The sequence below is a fragment of the Triticum dicoccoides genome, chromosome 3A, assembly GCF_002162155.2.
Source record: "Triticum dicoccoides isolate Atlit2015 ecotype Zavitan chromosome 3A, WEW_v2.0, whole genome shotgun sequence".
In the NCBI taxonomy this organism is placed as follows: Eukaryota; Viridiplantae; Streptophyta; class Magnoliopsida; order Poales; family Poaceae; genus Triticum; species Triticum dicoccoides.
Genome location: NC_041384.1, coordinates 91983864 through 91998889, shown reverse-complemented (window position 1 = coordinate 91998889; position 15026 = coordinate 91983864). Strand labels below are relative to the sequence as shown.

The window sequence follows — 15026 nt, the reverse complement described above, 5'->3', positions numbered from 1 at the left end:
ATGCACTAGGCGTGTCAGAACCTTTTTCTTTCTAGAACATTTTCTGTGTGAACGTGATGGTTGGTGTTTTGGAAGTTTATTATGTGAACCTGATGATGTTTTGGCAAGTTTATTGTGTGAACCTGATGGTCCGTTTCTAGTCATTTATATGTGAACGAGATGGTTCAGTTTCTAGTCACTTTGACTTCTTTCAGTTTCTGATTGTGTGAATCTGATGCTTCGGGTTCTCAAACAGTTTCAGTCTATTGCACTATATATATGCTGGCATACTCTATCTTCTCCTCTCATTCCAGTAGCGTGCTCCACTTCTTCCTCTATCTTCCACGAGATGTCCAATGAACCGGCTGATGAAGCAGATGCCATGGAAGCCGAAGAAAACATCATAGATCCTTCCACCTTGTACACATTGGATGACTTCCAAGCCCAACAAGACATCGTACACTCATTTGCCAAGGATATATCAACGGAGGTGAAGGAAATCCTTGAAGATCATGACGCAAGATCTCTTGCCAGAAGTGCTCCGAGGACGTACATGAACAGACCACGCGAAGAAGCTGCTGAGCAGTTAGTACGTGACTACTTCTGTGAAAATCCTCTCTACACTGCAAAAGTATTTCGCAGGAGATTCCGAATGAGAAGACCCCTCTTTGAGCGTATTGTCCATGCATTGGGCGAGTGGTCTCCAGAGTTCACACAAAGGAGAGATGCTCTTGACCGTGAAGGTCTCTCTCCTTTGCAGAAATGTACATCGGCTATTCGTCAATTGGCATATGGTACTCCGGCGGACATTCTCGATGAGTACCTCAAGATTGCCGAGTGCACTTCAGTTAAGTGCTTGAAGCTGTTTGTACAAGGGGTGATTCACATATTCGGTGATGAGTATATGCGAAGACCCAATGTTGATGATGTGCAACGCTTACTTGATAATGGCGAGAGTCGTGGGTTTCCAGGCATGCTAGGAAGCCTCGATTGTATGCACTGGCAATGGGAGAGATGTCCCATGGCTTGGAAGGGTCAATTCACCCGTGGTGATAAAGGCGTTCCCACTCTTATTCTAGAGGCAGTTGCTTCACATAATCTTTGGATATGGCATGCTTTCTTTGGTGTTGCTGGATCAAACAACGATATCAATGTGCTTAATCAGTCGAAGTTGTTTGTTGAGCAACTGAAAGGGCAAGCTCCTCAGGTGAGCTATCGTGTCAACGATAAGGAGTACCAACATGGATATTACCTCGTGGATGGAATATACCCCGAGTGGGCGGCATTCATGAAGTCAATACCGATGGCACAAACTGAAAAGCACAAGTTATTTGCCGCATGTCAAGAATCGGTAAGGAAGGATGTGGAACGCGCATTTGGTGTGCTCCAGGCACGCTGGACCATTCTACGCCGTCCGACACGTTTATATGAACGGGGCGATATCCACAATATTATGACAGCTTGCATCATTCTACACAACATGATAGTCGAGGACGAAAAAGAAGAGGCGAGCAATATTGTTGATTTGAATGAGGAAGCAGGCTCATCTATTGCCTTTCCATCGATATTTGTTCACGGTGACATGCCTGTATTTGCCGAGGTACTGGAAAGAGATGCTAGAATCCAGGATCGTCCAAGACATAGAGCTCTAAAAAATGATTTGATTGAGCATATTTGGAAAAAGTTTAGGACGCGGTAGATTATTTCCGTGTCTTGATCCATGTAATGCTAAATATGTTTTATATATTTTAATATTATTATATTGGCACTTTATTATTTATCATGGATCAGCTGTTGTGTTCACGTATTTGCACGAACAAGCAAAATGTTAGATTAGTACATGCTCTATGCCACACATAGATCACAATGTTGAAGTACTACTATAGATCCCATAAAGCAATAAATGAGTATCTTTATGTTACCACACTTATGACACCACCCACTATGAAGGTAGTAACATAAAGTAGTAACATATGCATGTACCCCCTATGTTACTACTCTAAGTTACTCCCCACTATGACCAGCCTGACTAGCCTACATAAGTATGGTAACATGCAATGTCTTATTTATTAGTTTATAAATTCATATTGCATTGGGACATGTGATGTTACAGTAACTAGCTAAGTTACTCAAACTGCCTCTTTCCTCATTAACTCATTGCCATATAAGCAAATTTGCTGAGTTGGACTCGATATTACTGCTGAAGTTACTCCCGCTGTAACTAGTCTTCTGCACTCCTCATCTCTTAGCATGGAATTAATTACTGCCTTCAAACTCTTCAGTTTCAAACGCAAAAGGTAGTAGTAGAAAGTTAATGAGTAGAAACTAGTAACCGCCCTCCCAATCAACTCTACGCTTATGTTACACTAACCACCTCCCCCCCCCCCCATTAACAAGGCTACCCCAGCACTCCGTGTTAGGCCAACTTCACCGCGCTATCCCATCCTATCTGCATGCGTTTGTTTAGAGTAAAACAGACAAACTAGACGGCCCAGCGCGCGGGCGCAAACAAATTTTGTTCATTTTCTGTCCACTTTCGACTCATCCCCGGTCCAAGTTTGTGCCGCTTTTAAAGTGAAACGGACAGCACGCGGACGGGCAGGGCGTCTGCGCGTGTCCTCCCCTGGCTCACCCGTCGGTGGCAGAGGGGCGCCTTTTTCTATCCGCCCCCCTCCCTCCGGTCGCACCCCCTCCACTCTTCTCAACTATCCCCACTCTTCCCTCGTCGCCGCAGCCGCCACTGCCATTGCAGCTATGCAGCTCGGACGTGCGCTCGTCCAGCCTCTCCCCCTCAGTGCCCCCGAGCTACCCAACCACGGCCACCTGATTTGCGCACCCACCGGCCGGATTTAGGGCGGATCCGGTCGGTCTTGAGCTCGCCCGACTGTGGGAGGCCGCGCCACGCCATGGATTGGCCGAGCACCGGGCCGGAAGGCCCTGGCAGGGCCGCAAGGCCGCATGCAGGCAGTGGCTCCTCCTCTGGCCGCTCGGATCTACACCGTCGGTGGTCCGCCGGCAGATACATGAATGGCGGTCAGCCGGGCTCAGTGCTAGCCGAAAAGCTCGCCGACGCATCGTTGCAACACATTAAGTGCGACCACTGCCCAAAGAAGGTCATGCGCCGCGTGTCTACAATGCCGGAACATTCCGGATGGGTGTTCATCAAGTGCTTAAACGATGGGGTATGTGTTCTTTTTAGCTTCGGTTTGTGCTCCTAGATTTGACTAGTTGTGCTAACTTAAAATTTTATGGTGTAGCATGGATGCAAGTTTTGGTATTGGAAAGAAGAGTACATCGATATATTGATAGAGCGCAATTTAGTAAATGTTCGTGCACTTTTAGCTAGCATAGAGACTAGAGATGAGACTAGTGCACTTGTTGCTAGATTAGAGGCTAGACATAAGACTAGATGCGAGGAAGCAACCTCTACTTCTTTAGACTCGAAGAAGAAAGAAGCACGCAAGATCGAGCCTCCTCCACAGATAAACAATGAATGCATCGAGAAGGCACTAATCCAACTTACAAGAGCAGTTATGAAAGTTGGATATCTTCTAAAATGTATTCTTGTGGTTTTTGTTTTTTTTTATCTTACTTTTCTAATCAAAATTTGGTGATGTATCCTCATGTACCAAAAATGAATGATAAAAAAAAGTTAAGGGCTTGCAAAAAAATGTATGCGAACAGGATACGTCCGCACATTGGGGGCACGGCCACCGCATCCCAGAAACGGTCCGGAGACGACCCCATTGCTCTACCCAAACGGACAAAATCCGGGCAAAACGGACGTCCGTTTGGGATCGCGTGGTGGAGTTGGCCTTACTACGCCAGAACATCATCCATCATAGGCAATGGCAGGTGCGAGATGCTACGCTCTCCTTGTCGTTGGCGTCGTCCTGCCAGCCCAGCTATGCGGATGCACGACGTACGTGGGTGGCGAAGGCTTTACCGTGGAGTTCATCCACCGGGACTTTGTCCAGTCGCCATTCCACAATCCGTCGCTCACCTCGCACGGCCGCCTGCTTGCCGCCGTGCGGCGTTTCGCTAAAGTTTTCGTTTTAAAAAAACACTTATGTTTCGTTAGACCCCTCTAAACATATCGAGAACTGAGATTGTCCCATACCCTTTATAATAAAAGGCAAGATGATCTTTATAAAAGTATGCCGTGAATCCTCGTAGACAAGAACAGGCCGGCCCACTAAGCCATGCCCCTCCTAACAATAAAAGCGGGGTAAAAATAGAATAAAAAGGTGAACTCATGTGGGCGGATGCACGACGTACGTCGGTGGCGAAGGCTTTACCGTGAAGTTCATCCACCGGGGCTCTGTCCAGTCGCCGTTCCACAATCCGTCTCTCACCTCGCACGGCCGCCTGCTTGCCGCCGTCCAGCGTTCTACTAAAGTTTTCGTTTTAAAAAAACACTTATGTTTCGGTAGACTCCTCTAAACACATCGAGAACTGAGATTGTCCCATACCCCTTTATAATAAAGGGCAAGATAATCTTTATAAAAGTACTAGTAAGCGTGCACGTGTAACGCACATCTTCATTAACGCATAAATTTTACTCTTTTACAACCTACAACGCACGTTTTCTTGCACAAGGCAAGATTCTCTACCCATCTAGGTTACAACCTACAACAAATATATTTGAACACAGTTTCCAACTTGCAAGCAGGTGGTAAAATCAAGAAAATACGAAGGTCATCCTTTTAGGAATTAGAGGTCCTCGTCAAGGATTTTATTGTTTCTCTCCTTATTTTTATTGCCACCTGGCTATCATAAAGAGTGAAAATGTTACATACATCTTAGTGTCATATAATCCTATTCGAGTGTTAATATAATAAAATATTCTTGATGACCTTTAACACTTCCAGAAACACTCACTGCGAAACATAAAAGTGTTCAGTTGTCTTAACAAATACTTGTAAAACTGAAAAAACAAATTCATGGCGTAAATTTAAAAATTAACATAAAAATAATGCCGAAGAAAATGTAAGTATAAATAAATTTAAACTAAACTTGACATATTTCAAAATCAAAACCTTTATATGGCTGGCAATGAATCATCCTATACAGCAAAATATGAGTGTCGAACAAAATACCGCCCGTAGATACTCCATGAAATTTAACATTCAGAGACCACAACTTGCATGATTATGAAATTTTGATAGGTTCAATAACAAATACCGATAAAAATCTTAATAGTTTTATAAAACTTTCAAAATGATTGTGAATGAATACTTTTTGTACCCCTTGTGACCGTATAAAACGATCGCACATCCACATAGTCAAACTGGACACATCTGATAAAAAAGAATTGGACAAAGTCCAATGCTGAATACAAACCAAATGACCAAATGCGCTAGGGATAAAAAAAATGAATTGGACAACATCGGACGCTATATCTGATCTGACTTAGACCAAAAGGGCTAAAATACCAACTCAGAAAAGAAAAGAAATGACCCCTCAAAAAAGAAAAAAGAGCTAAAAAAAAGCACACTTGTCTCTCCCTCTTGGTTCTCCTCACCTCTCTCACCAACCTGCCCCTAACCTTATCCCTTCACTGTCTCCCCACTGCTCCCTATTCCATGGTGGCCACAAGCCCACAACACACACACACACACTATCTCTCTCTACCTCCTCAGGCCGCCCATCCTCTTCGTCCCCATCACCGGAGCGAGGTCTCGCAGGCTCGCACTCCCCCCAATCTTCTCGGCCCCTCCTCGTCGAGTCTGTCGCCGAAGTGCCCAAGGATCCGCTCGAGCTCGGCATGGTCGCTGGGCGCGGGACTCGTCTCCATCAGATTGGGGGCAGTGGCAATCGTGCATCCAACCTCCGCGCCCGGTGCCTCCATCTCCATCTCGCTCGTCGGTGGCTCCCACCACCCTGTGCGTGCGACTGCGCCGCACCCTACCCTGCCTAGGTCCGGCAGCAGTGCCGCGGTGGCTGGTCCCTGCAAGTGCAAGCCGGCGCCATTAGACGATCTATTCCCCACTTCAGCTTTCATATCTGCTTGTATCTGATGTGAGTTACTCCCCATTACCCACTTCTTCTAATCCCTAATTGCTATCCATTCCTGTATAGTACATATGTAGCTCAGTAGTCTAGGTTTAAGCATGAGAGTCATTTTAGAATCGGGGAGAAAAATTAGAAGTTGGGGTGATCCTATTTTGGTCTGCCTAATCTTGGAGTAAGCTGTTCGATTAGACGTTCTTAACTTGGTTGGGGCAACTGTTATGAGTGGGGATTCCAGTTAGTTAATATTCTTCAGGCAACCATACTGCGATAAAGCTGATTGATTGGTGGATTAGAATTCTGGGTGGCTAGGGGCGATAGGGACCAAGACAGATGAGGTTGATTTGGCTTGATCCTGCCAAAGAAATTTACTTCTATTTTAAAAAATGAACACATGTTCTTAGATGTGCAGGGAGATGTGCAGGGTTAAGTTTCCAAATGTGAGGTTTATAGCAAATCAAAGAGGATCAAGAGAAGCATAGTACGATAGTACAGTAGGATAAGCATGTATGACTGTAGGATAATACAGTTTGAAGAATGATGATGGTATGGTTCTCATATATAGAGGACGGTGGTTGGCTCAAAGAGTTTATCACCTCAAAAATTTCCTTTCTTGGAATAACTTGCCTTATTAGAAGTCCATAAACATCTCTGGCATCTTCAGTACTACTTACGGCAGCTGCACAAGTGTTATTCATGATATAGCACAACCTTTTAGATATATTTCTTGTTGTCCCGGCCCCCCTGTTAAAACAGAAGTGCTTTTGCAGGCTTACAAGAAATGGATTTTGAAGACCATCTAACTATCTAAGAGTCATGGAATTCGTTCCATCCTAAATTTTTGGGACTCTGGAATAAACACAAAGATGGGAATGGGGATGCATACCTGCCTGCCATACACATTGACATGTTTTCAATACTCATCCCGAAGCTTTTCAGCGTTGTACAGAAGAAGTTATTGACAGGTTTACTTCATGATAGTCTTGGCTTTTGTTTTGGCCAAAATGATCAGGTACTTACTCACATAATTTCTGAATATTCCAGTTATTTGTTGAATGCATCAGTTAGACTACTGTGATACATCAAAGCTTCTCTGTAACTGAAACGACATAATTTTGGAGGAGGACTATCCTGTTTCCAAATCCTAGCTCTGCCATTGATTCTACCTGAATTTACTTTAGTAGATTTTCTCTTGTAAAATCCAAACTGTTTCCGAGCCTATATGTTTGGTTTAATATTTTTGTTTATCATGCAATACTTATCCCGCAGCCATCTAATATGCAAATTTGATAATAGAAGACGACCTCATTTATGTACAGAAAAAATGCATATTCTTGGACTGGGTTTTCTTCCGCACTCTCTTGGATCAGGTTACAAATACATCATACTGACTGGGTTTTATTCATTCAGTCATATAGATTCGAATACTATACTGTTAAACTAATATGATGGAGGGCTCCAGTTTGATGCACTGTTAAAATTCATGTTGAAGTTACAGGAGGTAGATCTATTATGGTTTGCACAAAAATGATGCATTGATCAGCACATTGTTGTAAATATGCAAATTTGAGAGTGAAGAACATTGTTATAAGGATGCAAATTTGACATGGATTAGGGAAGCAAATGAAGAACGCACATATATGTTAAATAGAATTTTGTGTAAAATCAGGAACTGGTCGGCCCCATAAGTTAACCCAATTGAATATCCTGTAAAATCATACCCATGTTCCTTTGGTGCAGGCAGGTGCGTTGCCTGAGGAGTTCGTCGGCGCTTACGTCGTCGGCCGCGAAAGGGGGCGATGGCCAAAACTGGCTGGGCGGCGACGGCGCAACAGTGGCTTGCGGCGCCGACGTCTCACTGCAGTGTCCGTCTGAACAGCGACATCAAAGAAAGACACTGAGATTAACTGGGATGGAACCGGCCACATATTGCGCACAAGAGGATAGTCTGCACCTGCTTTCGCGAGAAGCTCTTCGGCGCAGTCGTCGTCCGCGCCACATGGCTGCGATGGCGCAGGACAGGCTCTGCGGCTGCGACGTACGTCCGGGTGGGCAAGGGTAGGAAGATCCATCTGATTCCCGTAAGTTTAGGTACTTGTTGTTAGGCGGACGTGTTTAATTGCCGTTAATTGTGGCTAATTTTCTGTAGTTTAGCCATTTGTTGTTGGAACGCGAACAGAATTTGTGGAACCGTTCCGATCTTGCGCGAGCGTGTGTTTAATAGTAGTGTAGATGTGGCTAATTTTCTGTAGTTTAGCCATTTGTTGTTGGGACGCGAACAGAATTTGTGGAACCGTTCCGATCTTGTGCGAGCGTGAGTCCGGCAGAGTTTTCGTCCGCCAAGTTCTCTTGTTTCTGATTTTACACAAAATTCTATTTAACATATATGTGCGTTCTTCATTTGCTTCCCTAATCCATGTCAAATTTGCATCCTTATAACAATGTTTAATAGTAGTGTAGATGCCGTGAATCCTCGTATACGGATTACACAGACAAGAATGGGCCGGCCCACTAAGCCATGCCCCTCCTAACAATAAAAGTGGGGTAAAAATAGAATAAAAAGGTGAACTCATGCGGACTCGAACTCAAGACCTCACACTTAAGCACACGTGTTGCTAACGAATTCACCCACCACACCTTGTGAAAATTTGTGGCGCCAAATAAATAAGAAAACACAACAGCATTCATACATATGAAATATTTTCTAAAAAAAAGGTTCAAACTTTTACTGAACAAAGCAGGAGCGATTTTGAAATGCCGTATTATTTTTTTTCGTTTCTCCTGATTGTAAATTTTTTATTTTTTTTCTATTTTTTTTTTCAAAATTCACAGACTATTTTTAAATATTGAACATTTTCTTAAATATGTGAACTTTTCAAATTCGTGAATATTTTCTTAAATTCGTGAACTTTTTCTAAACTATTTTGTCAAATTTGTGAACTTTTTTCAATTTAGTAATTTACCAAACTCTTTTGTCAAATTTGTGAACTTTTTTCAATTTAGTAATTTACCGAACTCTTTGCTCGTGTCCGGATCGCTCCCAAGCCCACATCTGACCACCCCTCGTTCCGCGCCCGTGTTCTTAGCCCGCGCCAGCTACCCGCATTCATGCCGATGTTGTGTCTCTCCACATTGAACACGACTCGGGATGGATGCGACCTCTCGCTGCCTCCGCCATTGAAGCGGCGCGTTGGTCGATGGCGCCGCCCGAGAGCGTCTCTGGTGTCTGCGCATGTTCAATGCCAGAGACGCGTTACTGGATGGGACGGACGGATATCTACCACGGCGATTCTATTGCTTGTTCATCTGTATGCCGTTATTAAGCAGGCTCGCCGTCTGAGAGATGACGGGATGGGTGGACAACCGCTATGACCGCGAGCGGGAATGATCTATGGGACAGTCTGTCACTAGAGATGAAGCATGCGGTGGCCACCCTTGCCGTCGCGTGGCAGAACCGCCATGCCAGGCGAAATGAGGCTGGCTTGCCTGCCAGTTCGCCCAAGGTCTCCGACGAGAAGACAACTCCACGATGGAGACGGGCTCGAACGACATCATCCCGGCTCCCGTGCCTCATGTGCACGTCAGCTTCACCATGGAGCAGGCGCAGGCGCAATACAACGCCGCCATGGCGGAGGTGCAGCCTGGGCCAGCACCTTTGTTCCAATAGGCGTGGGAGGGACATCGATACAACCTGTTCCTCCTAGAACAGCACCGGTTGGCGCAGGGCTAGATCTACGGTGAGTGCGCGGGCGAGAAGACCGTGTCGGACCGTCGGACCATAGCCGCAATGAACCCTAATTTCGTCGCAGAGCAGTGTGTCATCTATGATGTCGTCCGCGCTCAAGCCACTGCTCGCCAGGAAATAAGGATGGTAGGATACGGGCCCACGGATAGTACCCATACCCTACCCGTTAAGTCATGGGTAGGGCACGGGTATAGCATTTCATCCATGGATATATCCATACTCTACCCATTTATACTAAATATGTGAACCTTACCCATGATAAAAAGTGTATCTATTTTAAAGTTGTGTTGTGAGATTGTGAACCTATGTTAAAGTTGTCACCAATTATCATTTTGAATTAAGATAATTGTCATGTAGCCATCCATCTATTATTGAGTTGAGATCAATGTTTTTTTTCTCAAATGTGCTATAGATGAATGTAAAATTGCGAATAATTTGTATACTGTTTGATCTACCCATTGGATATCCAATGCGTATGGGTACCCATCGGGTATGGGTACGGATAAAGTTTCGTACCCATGGATACGGGTATGAGTATGGTATTGCTCTACCCGCTCCATACCCTATCCATTGCCATCCTTACCAGGAAACGACCGCCGCTGAGGCGCAGCTCTGGGCGATCACAAAGGAGAACAAGATCAGTTGTGTCTCCTACATGTCGCCAATGAACCATCCGGCGGCCCGGTGGGACAACAACAACCCGGCTAACTGAACAATCCGAGTCAGCGTATATAATTGCCCAACAGGAGGCGCGGGTATTGCGCACAACCAACTTCTCCCGGGTATAGTCCCATCTCGTCTGTGAGAGGAGATGACGAAAAGATTTCCAACTATATAAAAGGTGTTGCTGCTGCATTTGAATCACAACTACTGAAAACTATACCATACTGAATTTTCAGTTATCTATTTTAAATTACAATTTTTGGTTTTTGTTTGTTTAACTGAATTAAAATTTTAACCGGATGGTAAAAACCAAATTTTTGGTTTATACCGAACACCCACTCCTAGTTGCCGGTTTTTCAATTTTTTTTTTTAAAAAAATAGTTTAAAGAAAAGTCCGCAAGTTTAAATAAGTTTATCGGTATGATAGAAGTATACAAATGGAACAAAAAGTCCATGAAATTGAAAAAAAATTATCGATTTGAGAAAAGTACATAAATGTGCCAAAAAGTTCGGGAAATTGAAAAAAATAAGCACTTTTGTAGGATTTTTTTTCAAATCAATGAACTTTTTCAGTTTTCCAATTTTTTTCCAAATTCGTAAACTTTTTTTCAAATCGGTGAACTTCTTCAGTTTCACGAACTTTTTTGTCCTTGGAGCTAGGGGTGGGCATAACAACCGACAAACCAAATACCAAACATAAAGAACTAATTTTTTATTTTTTGTGTTGGTGTTGGAAAATTTCTGCCACATGTTCGTGTTATAATATTTATTACTGTACATAAAAATTATTTGCATTTTCAAAAAATTGTTCACTATTTCAAAATTTGTTCTTGTTTTCAAATTTGTTTCTTTTTTCATAAATATTTGAGATTCCCAAAAAATTGTTCGCATTTCACAAATGTTTGACATTACAATATTTTGTTCAGAAACTTGAAATGCTCGCGTTAAAAAAATATTTATTTATTTTCAAAAAGAAAATCATCAGCTCCCCCACAAGGCACCTCAAGGGGTTGGCCATCCTCGCAACCCTGACGGCCTGGTCTATCTGGAAGCAGCGAAACCGCTGCGTTTTCAACGGCGAGTCTCCCTCCGCTTCCCGGCTCCTTGAGCTTATCCAGAGCTATGCACGCTCTTGGGCTAGGGCTGGAGCTCACGGTCTTATTGCGCTGCTGCCATAGGAGCTTAGCCATGTATCCGGGCTGCGCAGCCCGTCATCACTGCTCCCTGCTCCTTGTCTTGCCTGCGTGCTAGACACCGAGGCCCCCCCCCCTCCCCCCCGGGTACTCACTCTTTCTACCTATCAATAAAAAGATATGCTCTCAAGCGTATTCGCGAAAAAAAAGTGCCATGCCACCATTGCAAGGATACGTGGGTTACTAATATACTAAGACCATTTGGATCACTAAACTAGTGTAACACAAGGCAGCTAGCTAGGTGAAGTTGTGATTCTCAAAAAAAACTAAAAAAATAGGTGAAGTTGTGGTGACGTACACGTAGGCATGCATGGATGGACCGATTGGTACACGAGTACTTGCACACATGCATTACTAGACAAGAGTGTAGAGAGGAGGTTGGGTTGTTGGTTCGGAGGAGGTGTTGGGGTTGGTCGACGATGGTTGAGCTTGGAGACGTGGAAACGGTCGACGATGCATGCATGATCGATCTCTTTGGGCTTGGTGAAGGAATCAAAGCCGGCTGAGAGGTTGAAGTAGTGCGGAGCCATGCATCCAGCGTGTGTTATTGGTGGTACGCGATTCCCGATCGATCCAGCGCCGGTTGCGGCAACGGAACGGAATGGAATCCAAACGAGAAAAGATGCGCCCTTGGTGCTCCGTACCAGAGGTGTGCGTAGCCTGTGGGCAGAGCACTTTTGAGCTCCTCCTCCTCGCCGTCGACCCGTCGTTCATGCTGCACGTCGCTGCCCGCACAGCTCCGGCGGCACTCGTCTGCGTGCTGCACGTCTGCCTTGACGTCGTCGGCGATGGGAGGTGGATGGAGGCTGAGGCCATGGCCGGTTGGGAGGCTCGCGGGTAGAGGGGTCAATGTGAGGAGAAGGGCCATTTTGAGGTGGTGTCGGACGCGGAAGCATGGCGGATGGGAGAGAAGGTGACCTAGTTGCAACGACAAGAATTCTAGCGTTGCATGTGGAGCGTGGGCGGTGACGTCTTATATCAGTGGATGTGGGTCACCGAGGAAGACATTGTTGTGTGCTGCCGAGGTCATCTTTTGAGTGTCCAGTTATATTGTCTGTTTGCACGTTAGCCCGTCGTCTAGCCGAGGGGCCTGTTTCGTCTCGTGTCGTGCACTAATGAATGAATGGCGGGGAAAAAAGAATAGACCCCTCTCGACAGAGATTTTGGTGAAGCTCGTCCGGTGTGGGCGGGCATCGATGTCTCTGGTGAACGTGCGAGCACTTGATGTGCCTCGGCTTGCGGCGATGGCATGGCGACCACCGACCGCCACCGACGGCATGAGAAATTGGTGAGGAAGGAGGCCAGTTTTGTCGAGATGGACAGGGTTGCTAGTTGTTGATTGGTTAAATAGTCAGTACTCTGACCGGCCGGTTGACCACCGTTGGAGTCGACGTACGTCAAGCAAGATACCGTTGGGGTATTGATTAATTCTTTTTGTTACTCCTGGACTTGATCGAATTAAGTTGATTCTGAATAGAGGCCGGCCGCGTACGGCATTGCAAGACAAGATGCAAAAAGGGGTGGTTGACTCATGCAATGCAGCTCCATGTATACTATGCTAAGCTATGCTGCTTATCTTTGTCGCAGAAAAAAGACTTGTTTTTCTCTCCATGGAAAACCATCGAAACAGAAAGCTGGCTGTCCCTACAAGAGTCGTACGGTGCGGGGGTTCATCGAGTGGACGCACGCATGCGAGTTGAGTCGAGTCACGCTTATTTATTTGCAAAATGTCAGCGAGCGAGCGAGCGATCGATCGACCGATGTTCTTTTTTGTTTTGAGCATTCGATGGATGGAGACACGCATCATGCATGCATACGTACGGGTCGCCCAAGCACGGGTCATATGTACGCGCGCATTATCCAAAGTGCAACACATGGATCGCGAGCATCCAAACGCTGAGTTCATGGTGCTACAGAGAGACAGAGGCGGGAGGAGAGGGGTAGGAGCTCGCGCAGTCGGCAGCGGCGAAGGTGACGGTGCCCTTGTCCAGGTCGAAGCCCACCCGGAAGTTCTGCTGCGCGATGTTCCCGATGATCGCCACCGACCGATCGTCCGTCACCGGCGCCATCGCCAAGCACACGGTCCCCACCGGCAGCTCCGCGAACGCGTTCCGCGCCTGCAGCGTAATCGCGGCGCCGCCGCCAAACTCCAGCGTCACTTCCGGGAAATTCTTCTCCCAATCCTGCGTCGCACCGCCCACGCCCACGTCGTAGCACAGATCCAGCTGCTTCTGCGGCGACTGCTTGCGCGGGAGCTTGATGCTCTTGCTGAGCTCCTCCACGATCGGGTCCAGCAGCGCCTTGTCGAGGAACGTCAGTGACGTGCCAGAGTCGACGATGATGGGGCACGGCTTCGGCGGCGCGATGGTCGAGCTCCCGATCTTGACGGACGTGAGCAGGATGGTGTAGAAAGCGTCCACGGCGGAGGGGATCAGCTGCGTGGTCACCGCGCCCGGCTCCGTCACGGTGGCGCGGGCGCCAAAGTCGAGGATGGACGAGACGTTGACGTAGAAGGGCGCGAGGCAGTAGGCGAATCTCCGGCCGAGCGACGTCAGGGCTCCGATCTGGTTCACGAGGGAGCCGTTCCCGGCGCCAAGGCCGACGTAGCCGGCCAGCTGGAACGTGTTGCCGGTCGCTTTCGTGGCGCAGCCGAAGTTGACCCTGGACAGATGCAGCTGCGGACGCTCGCGGCATCCAAGACAGCCGCCGGGAGCGTCGTCGAAGTAGAAGGTCTCGGTGGAGAGGATGCCGGACGTGGTGGAGCCGTCGCCGTAGGAGGACTGGTACTGACAGAATTGGTTGGCGTCGCAGGACGTGCCGTAGATCGCCTGGCACGAGGGTAGCCGGCATGCCACGAGGCCGTAGGTCGACGAGGAGGACAGGTCGAACACCGGCGCGCTGCTCCCCCGGCGGCTGGCCGAGGACCGGAGGTAGAGGTTCCGTTTCTGCATTTGAACCACACGAGGTTGCTGCCGCTGTCGACGAGGGCGAGCATCCGGGTGGGCGGCGTGCCAATGTGGCATGTAAGGATTTGGTATGAATTGCTGATTTCCCGCCGTGTGCGTAATGGTGAATTGGAGAGAGATTTGTGATTTTGAAGGCGGTAATTAAGTTCGTGCTAAAAGATGATTAGTAGTTATACTTGTTAATTAGCAGGCGAACATTCCGGTGGCCAGACAGGGCAGCTGATTGATTCTTTTCCTTGGCCATAAAAATTGCATGAACATTGAATTTTTTACAACGGCAGCGATTAAACTGATTGCAAATTTTTCCCGTCTTCTTTTCTTTTGTTCTCCCCACTTTCTTCTCTAACCTCATTTAATAATTCAAATTTCATACTTAGTCAGTCCAAAAGTGCACACGGTCGATCGATTAAGCACACTGATCGGTATCGCTAATTCGGCCAAATAAAACCTTGTTGTGCAAGACTTATC

The 15026-nt window shown here is 46.6% G+C and overlaps 1 protein-coding gene, 1 long non-coding RNA gene and 1 pseudogene across 2 annotated transcripts; 2 read left to right on the top strand and 1 right to left on the bottom strand.

Moving 5' to 3' along the window:
- Positions 1-631: 631 nt before the first annotated feature.
- Positions 632-1752, top strand: LOC119271293. The gene has a single exon (XM_037553178.1). The coding sequence runs from the start codon at positions 632-634 to the stop codon at positions 1676-1678; it is 1047 nt and encodes a 348-aa protein (XP_037409075.1). The 3' UTR covers positions 1679-1752.
- Positions 1753-5499: 3747 nt separating this feature from the next.
- LOC119267322 lies at positions 5500-8334 on the top strand. The gene is made up of 3 exons (XR_005132373.1): positions 5500-6000; positions 6762-7003; positions 7732-8334. It is a non-coding gene; the product is annotated as an uncharacterized LOC119267322 (long non-coding RNA).
- A 5168-nt stretch (positions 8335-13502) lies between these two features.
- The window catches only part of LOC119272005, a 4248-nt pseudogene continuing 2724 nt past the window's right edge, over positions 13503-15026 (bottom strand).

Coding starts and splice junctions, on each gene's coding strand:
- LOC119271293 (XM_037553178.1), top strand. CDS start 632: ATGAGAAGACCCCTCTTTGAGCGTATTGTCCATGCATTGGGCGAGTGG.